Source organism: Bubalus bubalis, chromosome 6 (assembly GCF_019923935.1).
Source record: "Bubalus bubalis isolate 160015118507 breed Murrah chromosome 6, NDDB_SH_1, whole genome shotgun sequence".
Lineage (NCBI taxonomy): Eukaryota > Metazoa > Chordata > Mammalia > Artiodactyla > Bovidae > Bubalus > Bubalus bubalis.
In genome coordinates this window covers 35,902,568-35,927,350 of record NC_059162.1, presented here as the reverse complement: position 1 = coordinate 35,927,350, position 24,783 = coordinate 35,902,568, and the positions used below count along the sequence as shown (strand labels likewise).

The window sequence follows — 24,783 nt, the reverse complement described above, 5'->3', positions numbered from 1 at the left end:
GTTCAAGTTTGGCTTTTTGCACAACTTTAATTGTATTTTGGGCTGTGCTGAGAAGTCCCAAGAGAGTGTATCAGGTTTTCACTGGAGTCTTTCTATTCAGTGGCTTCAGACAGTGGGGCAGCAAGCAAAGGCATCATTCCAAGGTTGATTCCCTATTTGCTTCATGGTCCTCCTGGATAGCTACTTAATGTCATCTTTAAGGCAGGATCTCAAAAAGCAGGCTTTGTCCAATGTTTTAAGGAAAATGCAAAATAAATTGAGTAGTATCAGTAGACCAGCCTGAAGAAAAATAAATAAAATAACTTTTCCACACTAATGTAGATTCATTTCAACACATATCATTAATGTAAATTTTCACCTTCAAAGTGCCCAGGCAACAATATCTCAACATTAAGTGTAATAACTGCTGAGGGCACTTTCCCACCTCTCGACAAAACCTCAGCACACTTTCCCTCCCTCCTTCATATATTCAGGTCTAATTTGCACAGGATTCAGAAGCACTTCACTCGTTCATGTAAATAGGCTGCTTGTTCCTGATGAGCTCATCACACAAAAGCTTCTTAAGAGCTTTCCTCTCCTTGGCAAGGTAATGTGTGATCCTGACACACAGGGTGAGAAGAGAAAAGGGGTCATTCACTTGGGACTGATGGCCTGAGAAGCTAAAGAATACATGGGTAGAAGCAGTATTGTTTCTAGTGGCAACTACTTTCACGTCTACCAAAGTTTGTCTTTGGTTTGTACCCCTTGAACCTGAGCAGTGCAGACTCCGAACAGGTTTGAGAGATGTGGTTTTGGCCTCCCTTTGGTTCACTTTGGGCTTCCCTGGTGGCTCAGATGGTAAAGAATCTGCCTGCAACCCAGGAGTCCTGGGTTTGATCCCTGGCTTGGGATGATCCCCTGGAGAAGGGAATGGCAACTCACTCCAGTATTCTTGCCTGGAGAATTCCATGGACCGAGGAACCTGGCAGGCTACGGTCCATGGAGGGCTCACTTTTTCTTCCCATGCTGCATCCTGTCCCTTCCAGTCTCTGCTGAAGCTGTTTATTTTTTAGGAATCTTAGAATATAATGAAGAAAGCTGTTAGGGGTTAAATTGTCTCCTTCCAAAATTCATATGTTGTAATTCTAACCTCCCAATACCTCAGACTCTGACCTTATTTGGAAAAGGGTCCTTGCATAGGTAATTTAGTTGAGGTCATACTGCAGAAGGGTGGGACCCTAACCCACTATGATAGGTATCTTTATAAAAGGGAAATTTGGACACACACAGGGAGAGTAGCATGTGGAAATTTGTGTCCCAAACCAAAGAACTACTATTAAACTCTTGGAGAGCCCTGGAAAAGATGCTTCTCTAGGGCCTTCTGAGGGAACATGGCTCTGATCACACTTTGATCTTGGATTTCTGCCTCTAGAACTGTAAAGACAAGAAACTCCTACTATGTAAGCCGCATGGTGTGTAGTACGTTTGTTACAGCAGCCCTTTGCCAACAAAGGTCCGTCTAGTCAAGTCTATGGTTTTTCCATTGGTCATGTATGGATGTGAGAGTTGGGCTGTGAAGAAAGCTGAGCACGGAAGAATTCATGCTTTTGAACTGTGGTGTTGGAGAAGACTCTTGAGAGTCCCTTGGACTGCAAGGAGATCCAACCAGTCCATTCTGAAGGAGATCAGCCCTGGGATTTCTTTGGAAGGAATGATGCTAAAGCTGAAACTCCAGCACTTTGGCCACCTCATGTGAAGAGTTGACTCACTGGAAAAGCCTCTGATGCTGGGAGGGATTGGGGGCAGGAGGAGAAGGGGACGACAGAGGATGAGATGGCTGGATGGCATCACTGACTCAATGGATGTGAGTCTGAGTGAACTCCGGGAGTTGGTGATGGACAGGGAGGCCTGGTGTGCTGCGATTCATGGGGTCCCAAGGAGTCGGACACGACTGAGCGACTGAACTGAACTGAATGGAGGGATTTGTTGTTGAGTTGCTAAGTCATGTCTAAGTCTTTTGCGACCCCATGGACTGTAGCCCACAAAGCTCCTCTGTTCATGGAACCTCCTAGGCAAGAATACCGGAGTAAGGTTGCCTATTCCTTCTCCAGGGGATCTTCCCAACCTGGGGATCGAACCTGCATCTCCTTCTTTGGCAGGCGGATTATTTTTCACTGAGCCACCAGGGAAGTCTAATGGAGGAATGGCAGAGTGTTAATTTCCCAGGTTTAGCTCTGTCAGCTATAGCATCCTCTGTGAGCTTCTGAAATATACATAGGATCATGTCATTGCCCAGTTTAAAGGCCTCCAATGGCTCTCACCTCCCTCATTACTGGGCCCTCAAGACCAACCCAGTCTGCCCCAAGAAGCTCTCTGACATGATCTCCTGTTACTCTCTTCCTTGTGACTCTCTGCAACCCCACTGCACCTTGCTTGCATACTCAGTCATGTCTGACTCTTTGCCACTCCATGGACTGTAGCCTGTCAGGCTCCTCTGTCTGTGGGATTATGTCCACAAGAATACTGGACCTTACTATTCTACGAACTCTAAGCACATAGATATTCACACCTTTTTTTCCTCTCTCACTTAAATTTGGTTTTTGTTCAAAACTAATTTCCTTGACCACCCTATGAAGAATAACACTTATTTTGCTTTTTTCCTTCTTCAGTAACACCTCTCAGTACCTAATTCCATGTATCTCTTTATTGCTTGTTATCATCTGCAAGCAGGTGAGCTTCTCAGGTGTAGGACCTGGCAGGTTTGTTGTTGTATCCTCAAAGCCTTTGAATGGTGGAATACATCAGAGGAGCTCAATGTATATTTCCTGAATGAACGGATGATTTGCCCGACACTTGGAGATATTATAATTTTAAAATTTCAGCAGCTATATTTCCATGGCATACTGGGTTGCTGTTTTCACTTTTCTGTTACTGTGAGATTGATTCCACTTCCTATGTGTCTGAAAACACTCCTCTTTCTCTCATCCTTTCCCAGCACAGACTCCCAGGAAGGGCATTTCCTAAATGAGAAAGGACAGAAAATGAGCACCTCTGAGGAGTCATTCCTCTTATTATTGCCTATATTCTCTGCAGAGTCTGGAACACGACAAATAATGGACTTAAGGAATCAAAAGGAAATTATTTTTTTAATCTTTTTTTTTTTCATTAAACAAAGAACTAAATTTTAATCAACTAAATTTCACCAAAAGTAACCTATGCTCTTCAGGAGAACCTCACACTTGGCTTAAAAGATCTTCAGTTTACCCAGTTGCTAAGATGGCCCCCAGTGATCACGTTGTCTGCTTATAATCCCTTCCTTCCCCTTGAATGTGAGGTGGTTTAGTAGCTCACTTTCTAAGGAATAGAATAGATCGAGGTGATGGGCTGTTACTTCTGAGATTAAGTATGAAGAGACTAGCTTACACCTTGAGTGCTCCTGCTCTCTCCCTCTTGGATGGTGCAATTTTGGGAAAAGCCAGCTGCCATCTTGTCAGTCAGTCATGTAGAGAGGCCTACGTGACTGAGCTTGAAAGCTGACTCTCCCCCACTTGAGCTGTTGGATGACTGCAGCCCTGGGTGACTGTTTCGAGGGCTTATGGGAGATTATGAGCCAGAGACCCCTACTAATATATTCCCTCCCTGATTCCTGGCCCACAGAAAATGTGGGAAAATAGGTGTTTGTTGTCCTCCATAGATAAGGGTTGGACTCATTTGTTACATGGACGTAGACAACTCATATACCATGTGCTGTGTTTGATTTGTGGTCAGCAATTTTAAAGGACTGCTAATGTGAAATGTTACCTTAAGATGATTCTTTCAAAGGCAAATATACATACATACAAGAGGTTTTTTTTTTCACATCTGAATTTAGCCTGCAATGTTTATTTTTGTATATTAAATGGCCAAAATGCAAATATATGAAAGCTCTGTTTATACATGTTGCCGCATTTAAGCCTCATGTCTGAAATAAGGTGCTTCATCACCCCATCTTAACTAAAGAGAAGCTGAGGAGGAAGCAGTGTAGGCAGCTTGCCCAGGGTCATTCAGCCAGTATGTGCTGGAGCCCGACAGTCCAATTTTGAGGCCTTGACCATTAATCTGTGCTGTTTCTTAGACAAAAAGGTTGATTAGACTATTAAAATAGGTCCAATTGCTTTAAAAACTAGTTCTAGCTCTTGTGTAGAAGAGTTATTCAACCAGAACAAGAGTTTTCATGATTCAAAGATGCAGTGTTACCAACCTTTGAATTCTCAGAATTAAATGAGATGAGATTTTTTAAAATATTCAAATGAGGAGACAAAACCTAAATTATCATTGGGAAAAAACCAAAAAATTTACCCTCATGGAGGCAAGGACATTCAAATCACTAGAAAAATCCAAACGCATTTGCTGATCAGACTTGAGACATTATTAGATTTATTGACACATTTCAAACACATCAGTATGTGCTGACAGCAAGAAGTAGGAGGATTTTGGCCCAGTTGTGCTGCCTCTTGACCTAGGACGTCAGCAAATGCCCACAGTGTAGATAGAAGTTCCTCTGGAGAAAGGCCTTAGGGATTCTGAGAAATTGGAAGTTCCCGTGCATTTTCATTTCATAGATGGAGGTTGCCCTACCTGCCTTTCAGGGTTGTGCTGCGCCAGATTCAGTGAGACGAAGTCTGAAAAGATTCCAGGAACTGCAGATCCCAAATGTAGGGATACTTATTTTTTTTTTATCATCGGCAGAAGGAAAACGTACTAAATGCAGATCGTGTGCATTCTGCTTCCTGTGGGCACGGAGCAGTAACAACTGCAGAGTGCTGTTGGAGCAGCTCAGGTGGTGTGATGTCCAGAGCACACATGCCCAAGCAGTTAATTCAGGAGAGAAAGGTGGTGGTGTCATGACAGCAGCCAAGAGCTGGCCAGTCTCCAGTGCCCCCTCAAGGAGCTGTGGTTTCTGAGGTTCAGTTGCAACCATCCACACAGAACTCAACTGCTCGAGTCAAAGTCAGAGCACATTTAGCGTTTCAGCCACAGAACCTAGGGCCAGTGCCTGCCCACAGGTCCCCACACAGGAGTGCTGGGGACCTGTTCACTCCACGAACATTCCCCGGCTTCTGGCATGTGCCAGTGGATGGGTACTAAGGGTACCATGCTGCATACAGCAGACCCACAGATCTGCCCCTGTGCCACTTAACAGCCACGAAATGATTGTGCAAAGAATTTTGAGTACAGCTGAACAGAGATTTGACTATCCTAGTTAGTACTAGCATATTCTAACACCTCTATACGTTGGTGAAGTCATTTGTTTCTTCTGTGGTCCAGAATAACTTCATAAAACCATGGAGCTTAGATAGAAATAATGGTTTTCAACTGGTTAACCCCTTCATTCTCAGAGGCTACGATTCAGGGGCTCTGTGTGCTTTCCCCAGGGTTGCTCAGCTGGAGAGGGGGCCAGGACTGTACCAGCAGATGGGGGTCCACTATTCTGGGGTTTACCCCCCACCCCCGGGCTCAACATGCACCCCAGTGTCCATTAGCAGACAGGGCGAGGAGAGATTTGTGTTCATTCTGTTTCTGCTCTGAGGTCTCTCAATGTCTGGGTCGCTGTGATTGTACTTGTGCCTAGAAATTCCGGAACTTCCTGACAGAGCCAGCCTGGAGTGCTTCAAGAGTTATTTTTCTGTCACTATTTCCCTGAATACTGTCTAACTAATGGCACCTAACTTGAGAAAGGATTCCTTTTGACCTTTTTTAGGGACTGGTTCATTACTTACAATAAGATACTTTTTAAAGTCTGCCAGACGCTAGAGCATAACATTTCTAATCAGAGCTCAACCAATCCTTTCTAATCAGAGCTCAACCAATCCCAGAAAACTAGTTTCAGTGAAAAATGAAGTGACTAACGGACTAAGTCTAGATGATTATGAGATGGGTGATAATCCTATTTTCCTGGTCAAAATAATGTAGAGCTGTTAAATTCAACTTCTGAGGTTGTTTGTGGGTTTGAATATTAATCTTCCTGAACACACACCTTTTTATTCCATCTGTAATTTGAATGCTCAAAATGTGATTATGTGTAAGAAAACATGAGCTTTAGCATTTAAAATGAAAGCTTCCAGTCCATAATCTGGTCCCTAAGCATTTTACAACTCATCAGGGGAAGGGGATCAACATTTCTTGAGTACCTACCGTGTGCCAGGCTCTTTACTGGCATCTTTTTCTTCATATGTTATGGTTTATCCTTCAACTCTCTCAGACACTTATAATTATCCCTTTATTACAGAAGATGAAATTGGTGCCCAGAAAGTCACTGGTGGTGCTGGGGTTTGAACCCAGGTGCAACTGCTAAAACGTCTACTTTCTATGATACCAGATGATTTAACATCATTCCTAGAAAGACTGTCTAATTGAGAATCTGTAGTTTTACCCCTTAATCCACTAAGTGAGCCTGATTTACACTGAAGGAATTCAAAGATTCATATAGCAACTACCCAAATTTGACAGCAAATCCATCTGACAGTGACCACCATGACGACAGTGGTAAAAATGGTTCCGGGCAAGCCAGACGCAATCACACTATATGTACAGTCTCAGTTGAGTCCCACAACCTCCTATCAAGTACCTGCTGTTATTATACTGATTGGCTGAGCCCCTGTGTGGTGAGGATGGGATGGGAACCCAGAGATGCTGGTGTCTGGGGCGACGCTTTCATCACTCTTCTGTACAGTTGTCAAATTAAATAGAACAAAACAAGGCACCTAAAGACTGATTATCAATATATTTTACTTCAGTTACTTGATGGAAGACAACATTTTAATGATTTATAAGGGTTATTCCCATGCACCTAGCTCCTCCGTCCGTGGGGTTTTCAAGGCAAGAGTACTGGAGTGGGTTGCCATTTCCTTCTCCAAACTAATAAATAGGGAGTTCTTATCATGATTGGTAGTGGTAAGAGTGGTGATGATAAGATACAAGGTCTAAAGGCCCATCAATGATAACATGTTGAGGAGAAATCCAAAAGAATCAGCCCTTCAAGCAGTGGGAGTCAGGACTAGGGTAACCCAGCACACTATAATGAAATAGGGGAGATTTTGTATTTCTAAGCGCAGTGTGCTGGTGACATCAACCAGACGCTATTACCTTGGAACTGGCCTTCCCTGCTCTCTAGAAGGAATGGGTTTCCCTGCTGTTCTGAGCCAACCTGCCTCCACCACTGGGGACAACCCACAGTCCTGCTCTGCCAAGGGAAACTTGCCTCCAAGTCTCTCTGGCTTAGCACTTCATCATTTTCTATGGAAAGTTTGAATCAAAGTAGATAAAGGTCAATCTCTGACACCTCTCTCTCTAGGCAATATCTAGTTGAGGCTCTCTTTTAGGAGGCAGGAATAGGAGACTGTTTCTGAATTGTGTTCATCTTCAATCATTTAAACCACTCTTTGGTATCACAGCTGCTCAACTATGCAGTATGACATCCCTAATCTCCCTTTTGTCCCTGTTGACTCTGCGAAACTGTGGACTGTGGCCCACCAGGCTTCTCTGTCTAATGGGATCTCCCAGGCAAGAATATTGGAGTGGGTTGCCATTTCCATCTCAAGGGGATCTTCCCGACTCAGGGATCAAACCTGTGTCTCCTGCATTGACAAGCAGATTTTTTACCACTGAGCCACCAAGGAAACCCTTTTGCCCCTATTAAGTGTGGTGGTACAGGCTCTGGAGTCAGACCACCCAAGTTGGAACTCGCTGACACTTGCCAGCTCTGTAAGGTGGGTCAAGCTACAGCCTCTCAAAATGCCTGTTCCTTCATCTGAAAAGTGGAGATAATATGGGGTTATACCTCCTGGGGTTATTGTAAATTAGAGCACATAAAGCATTTAGAACTGTGTGGCACGTGGTAAGCATGTTGATGATATATTATCTGCAACTATTGCAGATCACAGGGCTTCTAGTCTTGTGTTTATGATGAGATCTGCACATGCTGAATTATGTATGGAACTGTTCGATGGAAAGACTTCAGCTCTCAATCGATGTAATGCAAGTAGTAACTATTTATTATATTGACATATTTACAAAATATTACAAAGTGAAACACCACTCTAATTCACCATATTACACAGGGCTGCATACAGGCAAGACAAAGTATATGGAAAACATTTACTTCTGTCTTTGGTATTAGAAATCTACACAAATCTGCAGCATTTAAAGTTTCCAATATGAAGTATTTAACATAGACAAAGATGTAAATGGTAAGGTCATGAAAAGGGAGGCTAATATCCTCTGCTGGGAAACCCCCAGGTCCATGAAATGTAGCAAGAGAGGGAGTCTACTTGCTAAGAAAACAACAAAAGAAACAAACAGCACAAGCTACAGTACTTTACACGGGAGTGTTTCAGTTTGTATGAAGCTGCTCTCTGGTAACAGTTGGCAGACAGTAACAGACAAAACATTACCCAGACACAATGTTGCAGATAGATAAGACTTTATGGGAGAGAATCCACTCCAAGAGACACCTTGAGTGTGTAACTTCACTATACAGAACATCTTATAAAACTCAATTTCATGATCATTTACACATATACAAAAACTTAACTGGTTTTAGCAAGTAACTTTTCTAAAACACAATCACAGTTTACATAATTCTGAGGTAAAGGTCCTGAATCTATCCTATTTGAGAAGTCCTAGCCCACGAGGGTCTCTAAAGGGAGAAGTATCCACCAAATATCAAGTTCTGGCCCTCAGTGGGTTGGGGAGAAGGCCAATCGCACCCACCTCATTTTAAAGATGATCCAAGATTTCAGAACTAAATGTTCCTAATTTGGCTCTATGCAGTTAATGCTTCTAATGTTTTCTGTAGACACTGAGTCTTGTCAGAACATGACTTTTGCTATGGAGAAAATATTTCATCAGGAAAGGGCCAAGTTAGTGTCTTAACTTGATTCTCTTGACTGGGCACTCTGTACATCCCAGGAAAAATGTACTTAGACTCCTCATATAAACAGTGAAGACTTGGTCAAATAAATGCACTGCAGACTTATCTTCCCACCAGTTAATACACACCCAGAAATGGACTCAGATGGGAAGAGCCTCAGTGAGTGCTGGGAGCCCACAGTGGATAAGATCAGAAACGGAAAAGTCTAGTGACTCTCCTTTATGTCCCCGAAATGCATAAAGGACCTTAATGTGCTTTCCTTCAGAAATCCTCAACGAGGTTGTTTGTGCTACTATAAATACATCAGGAAAATGTGGGAATCAGCATGTATGTCCCAGGTCTTTTTCATTTGGGCAGGGGAGTCGGGGAGGAGGAAAAGGCATATGTTAATAATGTTGCTTCTCTGAAATGACTTACTATAAATCATAGTCGTTGGTCTGTTTATGTAAACAATGGCACCTTAACTCAGGTTACTTGTAACTACCTAAAAAAACATACCCAGCCAAGATTATCTCATAAAGTGAAGTACTACATTTTCTAAAATAACCCTATGAAATCATGAAGGTTGTAAAGATTTAACATGAAGATACTCTTTTATCCACTTTTGGGGGTATGTCTTCTTATGAAAAAGTTTGCAAATATAATCAAGATTATATTTTCAAATGAATAATTGACTCCTCCCTCCCACATGTCACTTACTAAAGCCAAGTTGAGCATTTGCCTCTTAAACTTTCACATGAGGAACACCGGTGGTAGTGGGGGGGGGGCGGTGGGTAAAAGTGTTTGCCAGGCAATGAGTCACCTTGCCGGGCAATTTAAGACAAGTAATGCTGGACCTTTTCAGTAAGCTGCCCCACTGGCAGAACTCCCATTTTTCTTCATGCTGAAGAAAGCAAAATTAAACTTCTGCTTCTTTGTACCATCAAAAATTCTGGAGAATGGCACAGGAGAAGAAAGTAAATACACATTAAACATTTACTAATGGCTGGCATTCATGACGTCTGACTGGAGAAATAGAAAGAAACATGAACCAATGTGCTTTCAGGGCTTTCTGGGGGAAGAAAGCTTTTGGCTTTGCCCTGGTCCCTGACGATGACGGGCAGGCTGTTTCTTGCATAGCTCTAGGCGAGCCATTAATCTGTCAGTACCAGCATCTTTAGAAATCCCAGCATTAAGACTTAGGAGGGGAAAGAGAGGGAAGATGTTGAATAGCCAGAAAGGCAGCTTTTTAAACACTTGAGTGAATTCATAATGCTGTACAGGCTGCTGTTAATCCCTTCTCTGAAATTCCTGGCGCAGTGCAACGCTGGACTGGAAGTTATTCGTCCTCTTCCACATACGTGGATGGGAACCAGCCCACCTAAAAAGGAAAAGCAACCAACACAGCAATGTGACTCTAGCCAGCACTTCAAAAGGCTCTACAAACAGAGCATTTCATTTTCATAACACCCAGAATTAAGCTGGGGTTTAATGCCCACTGCAGATGAAGAGGATTGGTTTAAACTGCTCCTAAAAGCCCAATAGAGTGAGTGGTAGAAAGGGTGGAATAAAATACACTTCAACAGTGTTCTAATCTGCGAGGACACAAATATGTAAATTAAGGGGTTCTACTACTTAATGCTCTCTCTCTCTGCTATAGAACAGGATATAAAGACAGAGGGCCTATGCCTGCTCTTTCTAATTTAGATCAGTGGCTCTCACAGATATTTTGTGCTCCACATAAAGCTGATGCTCTAGACTTAAAAAGAAGTTTACAGACTCAAAAGAACTGACATGCTCTTAAACCCTTTTCCCAATAGGAAGCCATCAAATTTGCCTAAGTAAACTTTATGTCAGTATCCTAGTCACACAATGCATTTTTCTGGAGTCCCTGATTTCAGTAAGGACCACCACCCATGTGGAGCAGGACTCGGGGGGAGAACTGTAAGGTGGTGTAGGGGCACCCCCCCATCATGGATGCCGGTGGCTGCCCAGCCCCCTCCATTTACATGATGGTCACACTGAGAGGGACGCTCACCCTGCCGTTTACTTCTCCTCTCCACCAGCCGTTCGCACTCATCTTCGTGTAAATCTTCACCACATCTCCTTTCAGCAGGGACAGTTCTCGCATATCTCTGGCACAGAAGTCATACCGAGCAATAGCGATGCCCAGCACCTTTGGACTTAACACTGCAAAGAAATGATGGGGCGTCAGAATGGCTTTGCACTTTACCAATCATAAGAAGCTAGTCAGATGGATGCTATAGATGCTATCAAGATGCACAGCCGTGATTTCATTACAGACTAGTGACGATGGCAGAGGGGCTTGAAAGCAGCAGAACTGCTGTTTCAATTCAGTCAGCGGCAGTCAGGCTCACAAAGTTTAAAGACTCATTATTTGGTGTTCATGTTCTTCATAGGAACTTCCAAACAGGGACTAGTTTTTGTAGTTTGGTGGGAAAAAAGGTTAATATCTAAGTTACTATCTAGGGTGACAGAATCTCAAATAACTAGCATAAATTTCCTATTGATGGCATAGTAATCCATTTTTAACTAAAATGTCTATGGAAAAGCTTCACATTTTTATCTTGTAAGCTTCTCAACTAAGACTCAAAACAATCAACTTTTTTTTTTTTTGCTCTGAAAGGCTCCTACTGAATCCATGTCATCACTTCTAGTCAAATGGCATCTCCTCCCCGCAAATAGCCTTTTTTTTTAGTTAAATTTATTTAGAGACAGTTACTCTTTTATATATAATTTCACTTGTGAAGAAGCTTAAATCATGTTTCATAGAAAAAAATAATAAACACCATCCATGTATCTTCTTTGTTTCAAACAAATCTTAATAGAACTGTCCTGGTGGCTCAGATGGTATAGAAAATCTTTACTGAAGTACATAACCAAAAACAAGATTCCGGGTGTTCGCCTCCTCTACTTAGATTTTTTTCCAATGGTAGGAGAGGAGCTAACCTCTTCTTTGCCCTCACCTGCCTGTCCTGAAAGGAAAATTCAGTTCAAGCTAGACATCTGTTCGTCTCTGGTGTTTCAGAACACATTTCATATTAACATCTCTACCTGTTGCTCCTTGGGGTTATAAAGTATTTTCAATGATATTTTCAGTGATTCTGAGAATCACTCACCTGGGATTGGTGAACTTTATAAACCTTAAATGGTAGAGAAACTGAAGTATAAGAGAGGAAAAAAACCATGGGCAGTGCCATACGTCACATTTTCAGCAGCTCCCAGAGCCTAGGCACCTACAGTTACGACTGTCACCCTGGAAAAGCGTGCCTCTTGGACACTGGGGTCTCTGGCCTATTTTCCAGAGCTTTGCAATGATAGAAATTTTTTAGTCTCCAGGTGTCCATCATAAGATAAACGAATGGCAATGCTGTAGATTTCAGAACTGTCAAGGGAGCAAAAATAGGTCATTTTATTTTACTGTTCGGACACAAACCACTTTAATAGTTTCCTTACTGAAAACCGTCCCATTACTGGGGCACTACTCTTAGAGTCGTGCACATAAAAACACCCCAGTGATGGAAAAACCCATCATCAGCTTAACTGTGCGACCTTGTACAGTTCTCTTAACCCCTCTGGGCCACATTCTTCTCACCTATAAAATGAAAGGTCTATACCAGATGACTTGTAAGGGCCTTCTAGTACTATATTTTATTATTCCATTGGGGTTTACAGGTTAATTTTTAAAAATCTGTAAGAAAACATACTTTATTCAGTCGTCATGTACTCCCTACATGTCACGTAAACAGCCCTTACATTCTCTGGCTAATGACAGAAATTAAGACCAGAATGCCCTGCACAAGCAGATGAACAGTCATCCTTCAAAGCAATGTGAACTAAATTCTGTTCTTATATTTGGAGATAAAGTTGGGATTTTGGTCATATTTATTTTCTTAATGGAAACACATGAACACTGGCTTTTCCCAACTAAAATTTCTGATCCTCAAGAAAACTGGTTTTATAAAGCACTTCATTCTCCCTTTATACTTTCACCTCTCAATTCTTTCCAACTGATGAAAGAAAAAATGTCTTACTGAAATATAACATGAGCACACACATAAAACTAGAGGATGGGAATGTCAAGACAAACGATGACTTGATGACAGAGAAAAGGAGAGTGCATGGTGGGAAATATGACTGGAGGGGCTGCTTGTGAGGAAATGTATCTATATGAGAAGCCATACACAGAAGTCAAAATACTTGCAAACAAAAGCAAGTTGAAAAGACATATAAAAGCAGTAAAGCAGTACCTGACCAGAAAGGAGTGGAAGAAGGGGGGACAAAGCTGTAGTCTGGTGGAGTTACAAAAGAAAACCCACAGAACAAAGAAGGGGCTTAGAGAAGGAAAGAAAAAGAGAGAAGCAAAGAGCATTTAGGTGTTGGCAAAACATATCTTGACACAGCTATTTCGTTGTCTATAACCTTAAGAAAAATTTTTTTTAATTTTATTTTTAAATTTTACATAATTGTATTAGTTTTGCCAAATATCAAAATGAATCTGCCACAGGTATACATGTGTTCCCCATCCTGAACCCTCCTCCCTCCTCCCTCCCCATTCCATCCCTCTGGGTCGTCCCAGTGCACCAGCCCCAAGCATCCAGTATCGTGCATCAAACCTGGACTGGCAACTCGTTTCATACATGATATTTTACATGTTTCAATGCCATTCTCCCAAATCTTCCCACCCTCTCCCTCTCCCACAGAGTCCAAAAGACTGTTCTATACATCAGTGTCTCTTTTGCTGTCTCATACACAGGGTTATTGTTACCATCTTTCTAAATTCCATATATATGCATTAGTATACTGTATTGGTGTTTTTCTTTCTGGCTTACTTCACTCTGTATAATAGGCTCCAGTTTCATCCACCTCATTAGAACTGATTCAAATGTATTCTTTTTAATGGCTGAGTAATACTCCATTGTGTATATGTACCACAGCTTTCTTATCCATTCATCTGCTGATGGACATCTAGGTTGCTTCCATGTCCTGGCTATTATAAACAGTGCTGCGATGAACATTGGGGTACACGTGTCTCTTTCCCTTCTGGTTTCCTCAGTGTGTATGCCCAGCAGTGGGATTGCTGGATCATAAGGCAGTTCTATTTCCAGTTTTTTAATGGAATCACAGATAAATAGCCTGGAGGCAAGGATTAAGAAGATGCAAGAAAGGTTTAACAAGGACTTAGAAGAAATAAAAAAGAGTCAATATATAATGAATAATGCAATAAGTGAAATTAAAAACACTCTGGAGGCAACAAATAGTAGAATAACAGAGGCAGAAGATAGGATTAGTAAATTAGAAGATAGAATGGTAGAAATAAATGAATCAGAGAGGATAAAAGAAAAATGAATTAAAAGAAATGAGGACAACCTCAGAGACCTCCAGGACAATATTAAACGCTACAACATTCAAATCATAGGGGCCCAGAAGAAGAAGACAAAAAGAAAGACCATGAGAAAATACTTGAGGAGATAATAGTTGAAAACTTCCCTAAAATGGGGAAGGAAATAATCACCCAAGTACAGGAAACCCAGAGAGTCCCAAACAGGATAAACCCAAGGCGAAACACCCCAAGACACATATTAATCAAATTAACAAAGATCAAACACAAAGAACAAATATTAAAAGCAGCAAGGGAAAAACAACAAATAACACACAAGGGAATACCCATAAGGATAACAGCTGATCTTTCAATAGAAACTCTTCAAGCCAGGAGGGAATGGCAAGACATACTTAAAATGATGAAAGAAAATAACCTACAGCCCAGATTATTGTACCCAGCAAGGATCTCACTCAAGTATGAAGGAGAAATCAAAAGTTTTTCAGACAAGCAAAAGCTGAGAGAATTCTGCACCACCAAACCAGCTCTCCAACAAATACTAAAGGATATTCTCTAGACAGGAAACACAAAAACGGTGAATAAATTCGAACCCAAAACAATAAAGTAAATGGCAATGGGATCAGACTTATCAGTAATTACCTTAAACGTAAATGGGTTGAATGCCCCAACCAAAAGACAAAGACTGGCTGAATGGATTCAAACACAAGACCCCTACATATGTTGTCTACAAGAGACCCACCTCAAAACAGGGGACACATACAGACTGAAAGTGAAGGGCTGGAAAAAGATTTTCCATGCAAATAGGGACCAAAAGAAAGCAGGAGTAGCAATACTCATATCAGATAAAATAGACTTTAAAACAAAGGCTGTGAAAAGAGACAAAGGTCACTACATAATGATCAAAGGATCAATCCAAGAAGAAGATATAACAATTATAAATATATATGCACCCAACACGGGAGCACCGCAGTATGTAAGACAAATGCTAACAAGTATGAAAGGAGAAATTAACAATAACACAATAATAGTGGGAGACTTTAATACCCTACTCACACCTATGGATAGATCAACTAAACAGAAAATTAACAAGGGTCCTAAATTCTTGTATTGCTGGCAAAACAGCATTTGAATGCCTGGAGATAAGAGTGTAAAAGAATGTGTCTCCCTAGGAAAGCATGGACTTAAATCTAGATGTAAGCAATGTCAGAATAAAGTATTTGATAAAGATATTTTGCAAAATGGTTTAGCCTATAAAACATTTATGCCCACAGTGAGACTATATCCACCTATTTCTACACACACATACAGATAGACGTTTTCTACATCATACTCCTCCAACTGTACCAAGACGTTACTGTAAGAATTATTGGTAGGTGCATATCCTGGAATGGAATTGAAACAGCTGAGTAACAGTGACATTCAAATGGGAACATTGAGGGATTATAACCTCCCATTCCTTTTACTTCCTTGCCTAAAATTCATTCACCACCTAGTACTATAGAGAGCCTGGTGCTAGTATATCACCTTATTCCAGGAAGCTTAAGAGCAAGAACTTTTATTCATATCTGTATCCACTGAGATAATATTAAAAATCTATGTTGAGACCTTTTTCATTAAAAGAATCATTTGCAAACTGCATGCCTTAGTTTAGGGCCTAACTTTCCTCCTTCCTCAAATACTTTCAACTCCTTATTAGCACAGACGGAGAACATTGCTCAGCGAGACCATCACAGCCAGGTAGGTGTCTCTGGTTAATTTCATATGATACCTGGCATTCAAATGGGCTAATGTTTATGGAACATTAGCAAATAAGTGGCTCATAGTCTAGGGACTTGATAGTTCTCATTAGGAGTTATTTAAAGTACAGTCAAATATTAACTCTTCCAAGTTAAAACTTGAAATACTGACATTTTCTAATAGAAACAGAAGCTATTGGCATAACCATTATAAACTGGCAAATCACTACTGAATATTATTCAGTTCTGAGACTTGACTGAGAGGACAGAGCCACAGAAGTATGTCAATTAAAAAAGGAACACAGTGTTCACAGTAGAATAAAAAGTACTAGTGAACTGGTATTGACACACATATTTCTGTTGTCAAGGTTAACTTAGCATTGCTTTAAAATGTTATGCTCTCCCTTGATTAGACTATTCATGTTCATGAGCAAATGAAAATCCACTTGATTTTCAATAACATTTGAAATTTGTACACTGCAGAGACCAAGCTCAATCAACACTTGTCCTTAAGGTATTGAGTATCAAATCAAGGTATTTTTGAACTACCACTTAATTATCCATCATTTGTATAACAGAAGATGAGGCTAAGCATTTGGTAATTATTCTCTGGGGCAGGAATTACCTAATGCTGAGCCTTTAGTTGGAACAACCACAGGTATTCACACTCATTTATGTTAACAAAAAAAAAGTTATCAGTAAAAAATATCAGATAGTTTTACCAACGGTACCATCATCAACACAGTTGTCCCTGAGTTTGGGCCCAGTGGCCTAGAGATTTTCCTGAAGAACTATGTCCTTATGTGGACCCACTATGAAGGATCCAGGAACTCCTTTTACCAGGATCATCTACAGATGGCCTAGCAACAGAGAACATGTTGAGAATTTAATGAATATTTAAATAAAAACCTGGTTTTATTTTGGAACCTAGTCATGTCTTCTTAGACTTGCAGAAACATTCATAGACATAGTATCAAATATCTGTTCCCCCAATCTCTCTCAAATACACAGTGTTTATTCTGTATTTTATATATTGTCACTGAAGAAACTAATTCAGGTTGGTTGAATTCTGACAGTAACCTAGCAGGACATTCTGACACATCAGATGTGGGATGGAATAGCAAGAGAATATTCTAAGATGACTGTAAGGTTTTTGGCTTAAGCAACTGGAAGATTGGAGTTTGTTTTTTTTAGGGAAGTACTCAAATGGAGCCTAAATTCTACTCACAGCACTATCTAAGATGAGTGATTTCTGTATCTCAGCATCAACTCTCTATTCACTATATATAATATTGGTTTTACTTAATTGAATGCTGACATCTGGTAAATGGACAAATCTCCTCTAACCTAAAAGATATGACAAGGAATACTTAAACTTATTATGAATATAAACAGCTACTTGGTATTCAATACTGCACAATCTAAATATATAAAGCCATTAACGAGAAAAACTGAGTATAATAAGGCCCTATTGTTATGGAAAATGAGATCATTTGACATTTCGGGGGACTTCAGATAATTTATAGGCATCTAGTTTACCAAGATGTGAACTTTATTCTAAATGCTCTTTAAGACAGAGCATCAGACTTCAGAAGAGCTTACAAATTAGTGAAGAGAGAGAGTTGATACTGAGATACAGAAATCACTCATCTTAGTGCTGTGAGTAGAATTTAGGCTCCATTTGAGTACTTTCCTAAAAAAAAAAAAAAAAACCAATCTTCCAGTTGCTTAAGCCAAAAACCTTAGTCATCTTAGAATATTCTCTTGCTATTCTATCTCACAGCTGATGTGTCAGAATGTCCCTCTGGGTCACCGTCATAATACTGGGTTGGCCAAAAAGTTCGTTCAGGTTTTTCCATAAGATATTATATAAAAACCTGAATGAACATTTTGAGTGAGTGAGTGAGTGAAATCGCTCAGTCGTGTCCAACTCTTTGTGACCCCGTGGACTGTAACCCACCAGGCTCCTCCGTCCATAAGTTTCTCCAGGCAAGAATACTGGAGTGGGTTGCCATTTCCTTCTCTAGGGGATCTTCCTGACCCAGGGATCAAACCCGGGTCTCCTGCATTGGAGGCAGACACTTTAACCTCTGAGCCACCAGGGAAGCCCCACATTTTAGCTAACCCAATATATCACCTGTCTGGATGCGTGTTGGTCCAGGCTGCCAAACTGCTGCATAAGCCTCCTGACTGGTCTTCCTGTTTCTACACTGTTGCTGTGCTCATGTGCTCAGGCACTTCAGTCTATTCTTGGCAATCCTATGGACTGTACCCAGGCAGGCTCCCTTGAACAATCCTATTACAGTCAGACCACGTTTCCCCTCTGTTTAAATCCTTCCAATGGCTTCCCATTTGTTCCAGAGTAAAAGCTAAAGTCTTCCACAGCTGCACATAGGCTGATCTGCTCTCTGTCTCCATCTCTGCTGCTCTGTTCACAATGCACACGTCATATATGTGCCTTCCTTTGCACTGGCTCCTCTGTGTGCACTTCCTTGAGTTTTTATTCAACAGTTACTTTCACAATGAGGCCTACCCCAATGGCCCATAAAAGAGCCATGGACACATGCCAGTTGTGCCATGTGGTACAGAGAAAAACCTGAGATTATTGCGGGGGGTGGGGTGGGGAGTGATATACAAGCAAAGAAGTAGTTAGAGGGCACACAGTCCCCTAAATTCTCACCGTCCTACTGTTGACGATGAGCATGGAAGTTCTGCCAGTGTCATGGTCCAAGTTCAGTAGCCTGCTCTTCAGATGGACTAGGGTATTTATGTGAGTTTATAATAGTAGAAACTCCCCGTTTACTATGGACCAGATATTTGTGACCCCCTCACCATCCCCCAAATTCATACGTTGAAACTTAATGCCTCATGTGATGGCGCTAGGAAGTGAGGCTTTGCGGAGGTGCTTAGGTCATGAGAATGAAGCCCGTGTGAGTGGGATTAGTGCTCTTATAAAAGCAATCCCACAGAGCTTCCTCATTCCTTTCCACCAGCTGAGGGTACATGGCACCTTCTGTGAACCACAGAGCAGGTCATTACCAGATACCAAATCTGTCAGCATCTTCACCTTGAACTTTCCAACATCCAGAAGCATGAACCATACCTTTCTAGGGTTTCTAAGACACTTGGTCTATGGCATTTTGTTACAGCAGCCCAAAGAGACTACCGCACTGGTCATCCAAGTGACCTTGTTAGAAAGGGGAGCTTGTGAAGCCAGCAGCTGTTCTACTATGAAGAAAATTCAAAACTGCTGAACCAGCTTTCTACTAAACAACCAAAAGGAAGAAAAACGAATCTCTAGTTTTGTTCTTCATCATCTGACCACCTCAGTTAAAATCATAAGCCACTCCCAGAACCCCTGAGTAGCATTACACTGTTAAATTATTTTTCCAAAACACTCACCAACTTCTAGTATCAGTTCAGTTCAGTTCAGTTCAGTCACTCAGTCATGTCCGACTCTTTGCCACCCTATGGACTGCAGCACGCCAGACTTCCCTGTCTATTACCAACTCCCGGAGCTTGCTCAAACTCATCCCCATCAAGTCAGCGATGCCATCCATCTCATCCTCTGTCATCCCCTTCTCCTCCTGCCTTCAACCTTTCCCAGCATCAGGGTCCTTTCCAATCAGTCAGTTCTTCGTGTCAGGGGGCCAAAGTACTGGAACTTCAGCTTCAACATCAGTCATTCCAATGAATATTCAGGACTGATTTCCTTTAGGATGGACTGGTTGGATCTCCTTGCAGTCCAAGGGACTCTCAGGAGTCTTCTCCAACACCGCAGTTCAAAAGCATCAATTCTTCAGTGCTCAGCTTTCTTTATGGTCCAACTTTCACATCCATACATGAGTACTGGAAAAACCATAGCTTTGACTAGATAGACCTTTGTCGGCAAAGTGATGTCTCTGCTTTTTAATATGCTGTCTAGGTTCATCATAGCTTTTCTTTCAAGAAGCAAGCGTCTTTTAATTTCATGGCTGCAGTCTCCTCTGCAGTGATTTTGGAGCCCAAGAAAATCAAGTCTGTAACTATTACCATTGTTTTCCCATCTATTTGCCAGAAGTGATGGACTGTATGCCATGATCTTTGTTTTTTGAAAGTTGAGTTTTAAGCCAGCTTTTTCTCTCTCCTTTTTCATTTTCATCAAGAGGCTCTTTAGTTCCTCTTCGCTTTCTGCCATAAGGGTAATGTCATGTGCATACCTGAGGTTATCAATATTTCTCCCAGCAGTCCTGATTCCAGCTTGCAGTTCACCCAGCCCAGGATGATGTACTCTACTTATAAGTTAAATAAGCAGGGTGACAATATACAGCCTTGACATACTCCTTTCTCAATTTGGAACCAGTCTGTTGTTCCATGTCCTGTTCTAACTGTTGCTTCTTTACCTGCATACAGATTTCTCAAGAGGAAGGTCAGATGGTCTGGTATTCCCATCTCTTGAAGAATTTTCCACAGTTTGTGGTGATCCACACAGTCAACGGCTTTGGTGTAGTCAATAAAGCAGAAGTATATGTTTTTCTGGAATTCTCTGGCTTTTTCTGTGATCCAGTGGATGTTGGCAATTTGATCTCTGGTTCCTCTGCCTTTTCTAAATCCAGATTGAACATGTGGAAGTTCTTGGTTCATGCACTGTTGAAGCCTATATTGGAGGATTTTGAGCATTACTTTGCTAGCATGTGAGATGAGTACAATTGTGTGGTAGTTTGAGCATTCTATGGCATTGCCTTTCTTTGGGATTGGAATGAAAACTGACCTTTTCCAGTCCTGTGGCTCCTGCTGAGTTTTCCAAATTTGCTGGCATATTGAGTGCAGCACTTTCACAGCATCATCTTTTAGATTTGAAATAGCTCAACTGGAATTCCATCACCTCCACTAGTTTTGTTCATAGTGATGCTTCTTAAGGCCCACTTGACTTCACGTTCCAGGATATCTCGCCTTAGGTAAGTGATCACACCATTGTGATTATCTGGGTCATGAAGATCTTTTTTGTCCAGTTCTGTGTATTCTTGCCACATCTTCTTAATATCTTCTGCCTCTGTTAGGTCCATACCATTTCTGTCCTTTATTGAGCCCATCTTTGCATGAAATGTTCCCTTGGTATCTCTAATTTTCTTGAAGAGATCTCTAGTCTTTCCCATTCTGTTGTTTTCCTCTATTTCTTTGCATTGATCACTTAGGAAGGCTTTCTTATCTCTCCTTGTAAAACTCTGCATTGAGATGGATATATCCTTCCTGTTCTCCTTTACCTTTCACTTCTCTTCTTTTCACAGCTATTTGTAAGGCCTCTTCAGACAACCATTTTGCCTTTTTGGCCTTTCTTCTAGTAAACTATATAATTTATTTTTATCTATTATCCACTGTCCCCACTACCATGTGAGTTCCACAAAGGCACAGACTTGTCTTTTTTTTTTTTTTTTTTCCACCACGGTATATCCCCAGTAATTTGAACAATGCTCATCCTGCAGTAGGCCCTCAATAAAGATCTGTTTTTTCAAATTTATTTTTAATTGGAGGATAACTGCTTTACCACGTTGTGTTGGTTTCTGCCATGCAACAACATGAATGAGCCATAAGTATACAGATGTCCCCTCTCTCATAAGTCTCCCTCCCACCGCACCCCCACATCCCACCCCTCTCGTGTTACCACCACCCTGGTGTTACCGAGCACCAGGCTGCTCCCCTTGCGGTATGGCGGCTCTCGCCTAGCTAGCTGTCTGGCATATGGTAGTGTGGATATGTCAGTGCTGTTCTCGCAGTCTGTCCCACCCTCTTCTCCCCACGCCATGACCACAAGTCTGTCCTGTACGTCTGTGTCTATTCCTGCCCTGCAAATAGGTTCATCAGTACCGTTTTTCTGGATTCCATATATATGTGTTAAGATCTGTCAAATGAATGAATGTGGGGACTGTGGGGCTTAATGGTGAGACTGTAATAGCTAAAGAAGAGATGAGGAAAGAAGTTCTTTAAGAACTTCCCTATGAGGGAGAACAATGAAGAAAAAGAGGGAAAATTAACTGGGGAAGATGGAGCTTTGGATAGAAAGACGGAGCTCTGAATAGGAAAAGATTTGAATGAGCAAGTTAGCCAATCCTGAAATGCTTGTGCTCAATTCTTAAAAATTTGAATGTATTCATAGCAGCGTGGCCAGGATGGTGACAAATTTGGCAACCATGTATATGACAAGGGGTTGATAAATCTGAGTAGTTTATTGAAAAAGAAATATGGCAAGGAAGGGAACAAAGCACATCATATGAAAGGTTATCGAGGTAGAGTCTGTATATAGTGTATTTAACTTGGAGTAGCTTTGAAGAGACAGGCAGGCTTCCCAGGTGGCACTAGTGGTAAAGAATACGCCAGCCAATGCAGGAGACACAAGTTTGATCTCTGGGTCAAAGGAGGGCTCTGGAGGAGGGCATGACAACCCTCTCCAGTATTCTTGCCTGGAGAATTCCATGGACAAAGAAGCCTGTGGGGGGCTAAAATCCATAGGGTTTCAAGAGTCAAAGAGATAACTAATGATGGTAAATAGCTACAATAAGTCAAGTTTCTGGAACAAAATAAGCATTTTAAAAATTTTGTTCAAAAAATAATTAGGTGCTTTGTGTAGTTGTGGACATAAAGTCACCTGAGTATAAGTGAAACCTGAAGATGGCTCAGAAATGTCTCAAAAGATATTTGCTTTAAAAAGCCTCTACCAGGGTTGACGTGAAGTCTGAGAAGCCTCCATCCTAGAATCCCCCTGCATTGCCCTGTTGTCAGCTGTTAAGCTAGCATGTAACACCCAAGGGGTATGTGTGGTAGAGTGTCTGATGCAAGTGGAGTCTTAAAATATTGACTTAAAGCTGTGAATGAAACGAAACCTTGACCAAGTTTGTATTCAACTTCTCATGCTATGAGGAAAGGCGAGAGTTGCAGAGTTAATACTGGCTCCCTTATGCAGATCTGGAATTCAGCAGGGAAAGCTGGACACTGGTCATATATATGAGGCAAAAAAGAGCTCTAGCATTGTTCCTCAAAGCTAGGAGCCTAATCCAAATTTTAGCGAGGGGAAAGAAAAAAAAATAATTCTTCTCAGTTTATGTTTGTTTAAGAGGAGAGAGACCAGAAAAACCAAAGCCTTGGGTCAGGCTGCCACATGAGGATACCATAGTTAGTTGGGGAGCATTACACATACTGAGAGCAGTTTTAACTAGAAAATAAGGTTTATAGAAAGAACGGTATACAAAATGAGACATGTTAAAACATACAGACTGCTTTTTGAGCTTTGAAACACGAAAAAAGATAGCATTGAGTGCGGTTACTTGTATCTGTAGAATTTCAGTCTGTAAGCTATAGATTTCTGAAGTGACCCTGGGTCCTGGCTGCTGCTGCTGCTACTGCTAAGTCGCTTCAGTCGTGTCCGACTCTGTGAGACCCCATAAATGGCAGCCCACCAGGCTCCGCCGTCCCTGGGATTCTCCAGGCAAGAACACTGGAGTGGGTTGCCATTTCCTTCTCCAATGTGTGAAAGTGAAAAGTGAATGTGAAGTTGCTCAGTCGTATCCGACTCTTAGTGACCCCGTGGACTGCAGCCTACCAGGCTCCTTCGTCCATGGGATTTTCTAGGCAAGAGTACTAGAGTGGGGTGCCATTGCCTTCTCCGGGGTCCTGGCTACTAACTGTTAAAGCTATCAAGTTCAGGATAAAAATGCCTTATACAGTAGCTAGTAAAGCTCCTGATAAAAGTAAATAAAAAAGGGAAGCCCAACATGACCTAATAATGAAGATGTGCGGCTGTAGTTGATCAGTTGCCCAAGAACAGTAAATTCTGTGGATGTGATAGACATCCTAAGGAAAAGAATATAAAAAATGTCAGCAATATGTTGGAACCACCTTAGCCCAAGAAAAAAGTGTGTATTTTGCACTTCCCATGTGCCAGACATTGTTCTAAGTACATCACATATTTAACTCTCTTAAAGCACATAATGCAAACATTGCATATGTTGAGACACTGATACAGAGTTGCAGGATGAGATAAACTAGGGAAACTGGTCGCTTTGCTATATCATATAAGCAGCACTTCTGGTACATTTATTTAACCAATGAAACGTTCCCTGGATGTTTCTCATGGGGCTGGAAGTTCATGAGTCACTAGGCTGGAGACATTAATATATGTGAAAGGTGTTTATATAGTATTCTGTTAAAAATTAAATTATTAAATATCAGAATTACTAAGTTCTTATTCTGTATCAAGTATATTTTATAAGACTTCAGACAATCACTCATGTAGGTTATTGGGGAAACTTTCATTGGCTAGAAGTATCCTCTCTCAGGAAGACCATGCATTTCACTGTAGGAAAGTTACAAGCCATTGAATACACTTTGCAGTATTAAGGTAATGTTTCCCTTCTAATTCCCTATCCATTGACTATCTGTCTACCCTAATAATGCAAAGTCTTCTGATAACTCCAACAAAAAAAGAAAAGGATGGAAAAATTTGGGGAAAAATTTAAAATTAGTACTGTGAGATTATAGTGAGTTGAAGGGTGCCTCACCCCCACCCATCCCTCATCCTTCCACTGCCCTCAACCCCTGTAAAAGTTATGTCCACCTAAAACCTGTGAATGTGATCTTATTTGGAAAATACGTTTTTGAAGTTATAAGTTAAGGATCTCAAGATGAAATCATCCTGTGTTAGGATGAGCTGTAAATGAAATAAGTTTCTTTACAAAAGAAGAGAAAGGGAGATGACCCACAGAGGAGAAGGTGATGTGACCACAAGGCAGAGACTGGAAGTGCTGTCTATAAGCCAAGGGACACCAAGGACTGCCAGTGGCCAT

The 24,783-nt window shown here is 41.3% G+C and overlaps 1 protein-coding gene across 8 annotated transcripts in view; it reads right to left on the bottom strand.

Moving 5' to 3' along the window:
* Nucleotides 1–7,991: 7,991 nt before the first annotated feature.
* The window catches only part of VAV3 (vav guanine nucleotide exchange factor 3), a 643,747-nt gene continuing 626,955 nt past the window's right edge, over nt 7,992–24,783 (bottom strand). For all 8 annotated transcript variants that reach the window (XM_044944623.2, XM_044944624.2, XM_044944626.2 and 5 more), the window contains 2 exons: nt 10,908–11,059; nt 7,992–10,250 (listed from right to left, as the gene is read on the bottom strand). In XM_044944623.2, coding sequence (XP_044800558.1) covers nt 10,209–10,250; nt 10,908–11,059 — 194 coding nt within the window. In that variant the 3' untranslated portion in view covers nt 7,992–10,208. The remainder of the gene's footprint in view (nt 10,251–10,907; nt 11,060–24,783) is intronic.